The 9,786-nt window shown below is 40.2% G+C and overlaps 1 protein-coding gene across 1 annotated transcript; it reads left to right on the top strand.

Annotated features, from left to right (window-relative positions):
• The first annotated feature begins 1,167 nt into the window (after positions 1–1,167).
• LOC308668943 (cytochrome P450 2J2-like) lies at positions 1,168–8,040 on the top strand. The gene is made up of 5 exons (XM_081329260.1): positions 1,168–3,045; positions 3,880–4,021; positions 5,232–5,419; positions 5,877–6,018; positions 6,452–8,040. Exons 1-5 carry the CDS (start codon positions 2,869–2,871, stop codon positions 6,628–6,630), a joined length of 828 nt encoding a protein of 275 aa, XP_081185386.1. The 5' UTR covers positions 1,168–2,868; the 3' UTR covers positions 6,631–8,040.
• The last annotated feature ends 1,746 nt before the right edge of the window (positions 8,041–9,786 follow it).

The following is a 9,786-nucleotide window of genomic DNA, read 5'->3' as shown; positions in this document are numbered from 1 at the left end:
AGATAGATAGATAGATAGATAGATAGATAGATAGATAGATAGATAGATAGATGGATGGATGGATGGATGGATGGATGGATGGATGGATGGATGGATGGATGGATAGATAGATAGATAGATAGATAGATAGATAGATAGATAGATAGATATAGATATATAGATATAGATATAGATATAGATATAGATATAGATAGAGAGAGAGAGAGAGATAGAGATAGAGAGATAGATAGATAGATAGATGATAATAGCTAGATATAGATAGATGATTGATGATACAGATAAATGAGATATAGATAGATTAGATAGATTAGATAGATTAGATAGATTAGATAGCTAGCTAGATGATAATAGCTAGATATAGACAGATAATAGATTGATACATAGATAGATGATATAGATGATAGACAGACAGACAGAAAGACAGACAGACAGATATCATGTCACCCCTCGTATTTCTCCGTGTGCCCTGTGCAATCTTTTCAAGAGACATGGCAGCCACCAAATTCCTCTTTCCCTTTGCAGGAAAACCCATGAATCCTTATTTGGCCCTGAACCTTGCGGTTTCCAACGTGATTTGTGTACTGGTGTTTGGATATCGTTTCTCCATAGAAGATGAGACTTTTCATAAGCTGCTGGAAGCCATGGAGATACTTTTCAGTGTTGCTGGCAATCTCACGGGTAGCGTGAGTGATCCCTTCTTTCCTTTTTCTTTTTTTTATATATAAATATTTTATTAGTTTTCTAATTTTACAATCATGAGTACTTTATAAATAATGTGTTGTCTGGGTCCAGTGGTAATTCAGTGGTACATGTTAGTCTAGTTCCAATACTACGCCAACCAGTGCTTCTTTGATTCTCTCTTCTTCCGGTGGCATGCATTTTTCCACACTGGGCAAATACAATTCATGTTACTATTAATACATATACAATTAAATGTAGATATCTTCATCACATTTTTCTGGTATTATACATAATATTTATAGTGTCAGTTTATAATATCTTTTCTAGCCAGAATATATCTCAATTGCATTTTCACTTAAAATCTATTTGTTCAATCAATATCCATTTTTCTCCGCTTTTTTAAAATTTTAATTTCCCATCAATGTTTAAAATATCTCTAGCGCTTATAATTTTCTCATAATAAATTATATTTGGATAACCAAAAGCTTCCCTTATTCAAACCCTTTTAGAATTTTCATATTTACCATCTCATAACAAAATATGATATTCTAGTTACAAATCCTATCCTTTTAATTATAATAATACTTTTATTTCTAACGGTTATCTTTTTTTCTTAACCATATTCAAACATCTGTTTAATAGTATAATATCCCATCTAATATGTCAAAGCCTCTATTTTCTTCAGTCTTACTCCAGCTTTCTTCCTTTGCCGAATAACTTTCCAAGTCAATGCATTTGAATCATCAAGTAATTCTTCCTCTGTTTTTGTATATATTGTTTGGAATGAGGAAGAGAATTAGATTGAAGTATTTTTGGAAGAACGCTCAACATATATATATTCATTAAACAGCCTCCATCCTTCTCCTTCAGTGTTTCTTTTCATTTCTTGTTTGTCAATATTCAGCATTTCTCCTAACAGCTTTATCATCCATTCAATCAGCTCTTCTTCCTTATCCTCAAATGTGTTCTGAGATCTTGACAAGTAAGATATCATTTCCATTTTCTGTGTTATCACTGCATCTTCTAATTTTTCATTTGTCTGTATCTGCTGTTAATTCCTTCCTTTAGGTCCTCCATCTTTGGATCCATTTCTTCTAATTTTCCTTCCATTTTCTGGGTTTGTACTTCCTTCTTTATGGTTATTGTCTGGATTTGTAAGTTTAGGTAAGAAAATTGTTGTTTTATCTCATTTGCATTATTTTTAGTCTCATCATGAAATAAAACAATTGTCTCTTGGATTGATTTCAACATAGAAAGTATTTCTTTCTGAGATTCATTAACATTTTCTTGTTGTTATATCAAGCTGGGGACTTTGGAGACAAGTGTTAAAAATGTTTTTTTACCATTTAAGATATAGTCCAATAGGATCACCAACACAGATAAGCAGGCCAAGAGGTTTTTTCCTTTTCTCAGCTGCAGTCTACAAAAGTGAGCTTCCAGGAACAAGAAAGAGTCTTATCTAAGTACGGGCTTCAAGCCAAGTTTCCTTTAAGCATAATAAATTGTAGTAGTGTGATTTCGCCACTAGATGTCATTGACACCACCTTCCAGCTTTCCAAATCCAAGCCTATTTTACAGACTTCCAAATGTCTTTTCCAAAAAAATATATATATCAAAGGTACTTTTAAGTCCCCAAATTTCAAAACTATATATCTGTATTCATTCCAAATTGATCTCATAGTTTTCTCTATTTTCCCCCAAAGCAATTAATTCACCACTTTTCTTTTCCTGAGGGAGCGGGCCAAAAACTTCCCTTCCCTCTCTCATCCCTAATAAAATGTTCTTTAAGGAAGACTTCTTGCCTTGAAGTTCTTTTACTGGTTTTATCTATCGGAATCATGACATATATATTGCAAATACAACAGAAAAATGAAAAGACAAAAGCAATAAAAATAAGAAAAAAATAAAGAAAAATTAGAAAAATAAAATAATCACTCACTGACACACAGATTTTCTCTTATGCCTCTTCCTCCAAATATGTTCAAAACAACTCAAATTTAATTCATCATGGAGTAAAGGAAGCAGTGTAGAATGTTCTCATCACATCAAAGTCTTGATCATTTCTGCCAAGATTGTGCTCCAGGATTTTGCTCTCAAATCAGTTCCTTTTCCCTCTATTTAATCCCTATTTCTTTATTATATTGATACGGCTAGCCATCTCAGGTGATTTTTCTTGTCTTCCGCCAGATGTACAATAGTTTCCCCTGGATTATGAAGTGTGTCCCAGGACCTCACAAGAGGGCATTATCCTTGCGTGACTTTGTTTGGTCATTCATAAGAAAGGAGATCAAGAAGCATCAAGAAGCAGACCATGGAGAAAAAGGCCAAGACTTCATTCATTTTTACCTGGCTAAAATAGAGAAAGTAAGTGGGTGCTCTTTTTGTGTGTGACTGTTAGATACCTTATCGTATAAAGGCTTCCCAACCTTGGCAGCTTCAAGACAGGTGGACTTCAACTCCCAAAATTCCTCAGCCAGCAAGCTGTATAGTAGCCTTGAGTATTGTCTTCTCTCAGGATTGTGACAATGCAGCATCAAAGAGGAGGCCTGGGCTCTGAGACCCACAGGAACAAATGCCTGCCTCTTTTGGCCCTGCCTTCCCTTGAGGGAGAAGGTTGCAGCTGTTGAAATTGGCAATGTCAGAAAGTCTGTTTATATATAGCACTGCAGGGGAAAAACAAAGAGTACATTCACCATGTGCTTTACTGCTCAACTGTTTTAAACTCTAACAGGAAATAGTAAACTCTCCCCAGAATAAACAGAACCATAGATGCAAACTAAACACTGCCATCTACTGGCTGAATGATTCTGTAGTTGTTGCGATACAAAATGCATTCTAACATGGATACCATCAGGAAAGGACTGGAAGGAAGTGATGGATGTTATGTACAGTATTGGTTTCAAAAGTTAATGGTTGTTATGAACAGTTGTTGTTTTATATTTTAAAGAGTCTCCAACTGTTTTGGAGGGAAATTGCAGTTTGAAAATGAGCGGGAAAATATCCTTTAAACTGATTGGTCGCCGTCTAGTAGCAGCAATGTATAAATAGCTGTCAGTGTGACAGTTAGGCACGTCTGTGTTTCCTGCAATAAAGATCAGTTGTTTAACCTTCAGTCTGGTCAATGCCTCTACCAACTCAGTATTTAACAATGGCCTTCGAGGTTTCTCAGGTATTCATTTTTCCATTTTTGTTCTGCAGACAAAAAATCACCCCCAGCCGCCCTATGATGAAAAGAACATGGTTCAGAGCATCTTTGATCTCTTTATGGGGGGAACAGAGACATCGAGCACCACTCTCTACTGGGCATTGTTGTATATGGTGCTTTATCCTGACATTCAAGGTGAGAGAAGAATCATAACTTGGATGAGATAGAAGGGACCTTTATAGCCCAACTATACTCAATGCCTGAAGCTGCTTGTAGCATCATCATTAGTAATTGAGAATTATTATTGGAATAATTCTTTAGTTATAGGTAGTCCTCAACTTACAATCATAATGCAGGCTGTTCATTACGGTCTATGACATTTGCTAAGTGGGCTACCTCGCTTAATGACTCCAATCCCTCTCTACCCATTGCGGTTGTTTTTAAAAATTTATTTATTTAATTTTATTCAAATTCAAATAATACAAACATAACACATATAAGTCTAAATAAAAAACAATATAAAAATACAAATATTACAATGCACCCCCACCCGAGATCATTTTTATTACCTATAGTTTTTCTCATATAACAACTAACAATATACAATGAATTTCAACTGTGCCCATATCCCCTCCAAAACAGCATATATTTCCCTTTGCTGTCCATCAACACTCTTTTTATAAAATCCTCCCATATTTCATTATAATTATTTACTTTAATCATCCCTTTTTAAAAATTAATTTCTGTTGTTAATTTATCATTTATTGCCATATTCCACTTGCTCATCTCTCCTGAATAGCCAAAGCCCATTGCTTATTTGTAGCTTTTGATGTAATATTGTCTAAGCTTCATTCAGTCTAAATTATCTTATGCAATATTACAGTTATGCATGCTTCAGAAATTGCTTAGAAGTGGGCTGAAACTTAAGAGAGTGTAAGCAAAGTCAATCTCAGCTATTTCTTAAAACAGATGAACCTATTTCTTAGAAGTATGGGGCTAGGACTATCAGGGATCCTCCAAGACCCTCTCAGGGGCCTGTTAAAACCAATCACTTGCCAACTTAATTTGAAAAATACTAGAAATCTAAAGTCCCAAGGATGCCCATTCTGCTTGGCCTAGTTAGATGGATAGAAACATTTGAAAAAAGGTGATGCCTCAGGGGTGTCCAACCATGGCAACTTTAAGACTTGTGGACTTCAACTCCCAGAATTCCTCAGCCAATATGGCTGGTGGGGGAATTCTGGGAGTTCAAGTCCACTAAAGTTCAAGTTGCCAAGGTTGGACACCGCTGGTCTAGATAACTCGCTTCTCCTGCCATTAATAGACCATGGACAGCTGGGGCCACACCTGGCTGCTTATTCACTCCTAGCTCTAGTCAATGTGCAAAATCTTTGTTTCTCCCCAGCCAAAGTTCAAAAGGAAATTGATACCCTTATACCACCGGGCCAGCTGATCTGTTACGAGGATCGCAAGAATCTTCCGTACACAAATGCGGTGGTGCACGAAATCCAGCGCTTTAGCAACATCATCGCAATCGGAATGCCCAGATACTGCATAAGAGATACGATGATCCAGAAGTTTCGCTTTAGAAAGGTAAATGAATTCCTATGTTCTGGAGCCTTCTTTACTTCTCACCGTATTGCTAGAGGAACCACATGCAGACTGTTAAATGCGACGTCATGTGACTGCATCAACTTGTTTTATTCTTTTTTAATGCGGAAGCGCAAACATTTTAAAGACACAAAGTCCTTTCTTTCTTCGTACACAGACAAAAAGGGATGTTTGATCTCTTTCAAGTTGAACTCGGCTTCTATCTCTCCATACAGACGTGTATACAATTTTTATGGCAACAAATCAAATTTCCTTTTCCCTCAGGATAATTTTTTTTCAACTGCTCAGCCTTAACCTATTTGTATATTTTAGAAGAGCGATCTTTAAAGCCATGTATTGAGATTTCTTACTTCGGCCTACGTTACCCGCAGATATAACCATTTTTTTTCTTCCCATAGGGTGAAAGCCCAAACTTAAGTGCACCTTCTCTTTTCCACAGGGCACCATCTTTTACCCGAACCTGGCTTCTGCCTTGTATGATGCCAACGAGTGGGAGACACCCCACACCTTCAACCCAAACCATTTCCTTGACAAGGAAGGCAATTTCACCTGTCGAGAAGCTTTCATCCCATTTTCTCTAGGTGCTCGTTCAGCTTGTTAAAATTCCATTGAATCTTTAATGATATGCATTGATTGTTCTTGTTTTGCCCCTCAAACAATCATCAGTATGAAAACCCATCATAAGTCACTTTTTTCAAAGCTGTTGCCACTTTGAATGGCCATTGAATGAATGTTTGTATGTCAAGGACTTCTTGTATTCTCCTTACTGGGAAGGGATATGGACAACAGTGTCCAAGGGAATCCAGGTCAATCACATTGTAATTGAAAAGGGGCCACAGTTGCCCAATCTTTTTATCACCTGTGGACTTCAACACCCAGGATTCCTAAGACGGTCATGCTGGCTCAGGAATTCTGCAAATTGAAATCCACAATCATAAAGGGGCCATGGTTCCCCACCTCTGCCGTAATCACTCCCTGCCAGCACTGATTTGTTGTTTTCCTCTCCTTTCCTAGGTCATCGAGCATGTTTGGGAGAAAATTTGGCAAAAACAGAGCTCTTCCTTTTCTTTACCAACCTTGTGCAAGCGTTCAATTTCCACTTGGCCGACGGATCAAAAGATATAAACCTTGAACCAGTCTGGGGAGGCACTCTGCATCCTCATTCCTTTGAGATCTGTGCAATTCCTCGCTAGGCCAGGTCTGAATAGCAGCTGTGGATACTGGGACTGGGAATCCAAGTAGATGGCTTTGTCTCCTCCAACTTTTGTCTGAAAAAAAGCACATTTCCAGCTCTCCTTCATGCGAAAGAAAAATGTATACAACCTAGTCTTGTTCTGCAACATGGGTTTTTGAATACTGACAGGTCAGCAACATCAGCACTGGCCTGGTCTCTGTGTTCTTGTCATTTATCTAGTTCTATTTGCTCCCTTTTAATTGAGCCCCTAATCTGATCGTTTTTAAAATCAAATTTTCATTATTTGCAAAAAGCAAGAGAAGGAAGAAAAAAAAACCACTTGGGTGTTCACCACTCTTTGAACAATCCTTTTCTAAAATATAACATGTTTTCATAACGTGTTGACATTAGTTCAGCTTCCTTGACTGTGGAAAAGAAAGAGGAAAGTTAGAGATGTACGAGCGCCATTCGTAAATAAACCTCCATTTGGTTATCAATGACAGACACTCACAGATACAGAACTTTTATTATACACATTAGGAAACTACAAGATTACACTACTTTTTGACATATTTGCCATTCGAATTGAGGCACTTACAAGATTTGAAATTCCTTAGTAGAAGTCACTTGGTGCCAAATCTGGGCTATGGTGTGTGTGTGTGATCAGAAGCATGCCAACGGAACTGCTTCAAAAGTTCTTGGGTGCATCTAGCGATGTGCAGGCAACCATTATCGTGACCCAACACCACACCGGAATTGGTGCCATAGAAAATCCCGCCAAATGTGAAGATGCCAAAGGAGTACGGCTAGTGAAGTTGATGGAGCATGGTTCGACCATCAATTCAGAAGTCTACTGTCAGAGCCCTCCAATGTATTTCCCTTCCTGTTATTGCTTTGCCTGTGTATTCCTTTTCAGGGTCTGCCATTCAGGTGGGAGGAGGGCTGCATGTTTGGGGAATGTATTTGCCTGGCTCTTTGAAATGTCCTCCATTCATGAAAAAGGAATGTGGCCCGAAAATATCTGCCTTATCTGCAGACAACGGAGCCTGGGATCGTTGGGAAATGAAACCAAGAGAGACCTTGAGATGGGCGCTAAATCACTAGGTTCCCCAAACAACCCTGTGCCTATGGATTGGCTGGATTTGAAATGGATGGTTGGACACTGGGGGGTGGAGGCCTGAATGTAATCATTCGCCCGGGAAATCATCGTACCTTGCGTTGCTCTACTGCTATCACTAACTCTCAATAAAAGTTTTTTTTTTGAAACAATTCCTGTGTCAAGAAATTCTGCTTTCTTGCGAGACCTAGTTGAGGCAGTTCCTTACATCTACTGTGAAATGTTATGATAACTCAGATGAACCATCCATAACAAGTGTTGGGGCATGCTGACTTCCAGTGTGGTGTTGGTTCGCAATAATGCTCACCCGCTCAACATTAGACACACTCAAGAACTTTTGAAGCAGTTCCATTAGGATGTGTTTGATCCCTCCCCGCCCAGCCCAGATTTGGCGCCGAGCAACTGCTAAGGAATTTCAAATCTTGTAAGACATTATGGCAAGTGCCTCAATTTGAATGGCGATTATGTCGAAAAGTCATGTAATGTAGTTTTCTAATGTGCATAATAAAAGTTTTGTATCTGCAAGTATCTGCCATTGATAACCAAATTGAGGTTTATTTCTGAATTGTCCTCGTAAAAGTAATATAAACAGTATATTTGCAGTAATCTCCCAGATGAATCTTCCCCAAAATGCTAATTATTGCTCTCTTCTAGGAGATGTCCTTTTCCCCCTGCAATTGCATATTTTCTTTCTTTTTATGATGCTTTGGACTTACCAATCCTCATTGGAACTACATCTACACAAAGGGAAGTAAGCAGTGGGGTACCCCAAAGTTCTGTTTCAGGCCCAGTACTTTTCAATATAAACGATTTAGATGAGGGCATTCATCAGATCTGCAGACGATACTAAATTGGCAGGAATAGTCACCAGTCCAGAAGATAAGCTCAAAATCCAGATCAAAGTCAACAGACTTCTACTTTGGGCCCAATCTAACCAAATAAAATTCAGTGTAGATAAAAGTAAGGTTTTACACTTACATTTGAAAAATCAAATGTACATGTATAAATTAGGTGAAACCTGGCTCAATAGGGAGAGGGAGAGGGACATGAGGAGTGGCCAAGGTTGAGAATCAACTGCTCTAGATAGGTTCAGCTGGAAACTTGTCTGTTTCACGAAGGGGGGGGGATAGTTTGCATCTGTTCCCCTTTTTACACCTATAAAACCTTTTACCAATGTGGGAGATCTCATGCCTGAGAAAATAAAGGGGATTGGAAGCTAAGATGGCGGACGTGCGGGCGGCCGTGTGAGGTTGAGCTCTGCAGGTCCGAGAAGATAGGCGCCTTAGGAGCCCCTCAGGGCTTTTTCCTTTATGCCCTGGGTTGGGGGAAGGGTGGCAGCGATGAACTTTGCAATTGTCTAGGTTTTTTTTACCAGCGTTTCGCAGGGCTGCCGGTTTTGTTATCTGCTCAGCTGCTCAGCTGCTCAGCTGGTCGTCGGGAGTTTCCGGCTATGTCGGGCAGTCTTGGCTTCTTCGGCAGCGTTTGGAGTTCCCGGCGGCTGGCGGCGGCGGTGCTGCGGCGGCGACGGAGCTGTTTGCGAGCTGCGTGGCCCGCCTTTTCTATCGTTTTCCTTTTAACTGGTCTGCCTCTGCCTTCTGCCTGCTTTTTGCTTGCATCAACGACGCTCTGGGATATCCTAATGGCGGCGGCGGCGGCGGCGGCGACGGCGTTGTTCCCGGGCCGTTTGCGGGCCACTTTACCATCGACTATTGTGGTCTGGCCTGCTTTCACCGAACCGTTTGCCCCGCTGCCCCCTGGGCCTTTTTGGCCCGTTTTTCATCGGCGGAGGCGGTGGCTTTCCCCGGATTGTTCCCGGCCTTGGTGGCGTTCCGGTGGCTACGGTGGCTACGGGGATGGCGGCGGCGGTGTCCATAGCGGCCCAGCGGCAGCGGCTTCGATGATTCAGCGATGGCGTTATGGCCGGTTTGCCGGCCCCCCGGTTGGTTCTGCATATCCCAGATGGGTTGGCACCCCCACTGCTTCTGATGGCCCTGAAGGTTCCTGGACTAGCCGGTGGATTCCGGTGGAGCCCAGTGGAGCCTTGTGGACTTGGGCCAT

Source organism: Vipera berus (assembly GCF_964194415.1).
Source record: "Vipera berus genome assembly, chromosome: 5".
Taxonomy (NCBI): Eukaryota; Metazoa; Chordata; class Lepidosauria; order Squamata; family Viperidae; genus Vipera; species Vipera berus.
The sequence above is the reverse complement of the archived record's forward strand: the minus strand, read 5'-3'. Positions and strand labels throughout refer to the sequence as shown.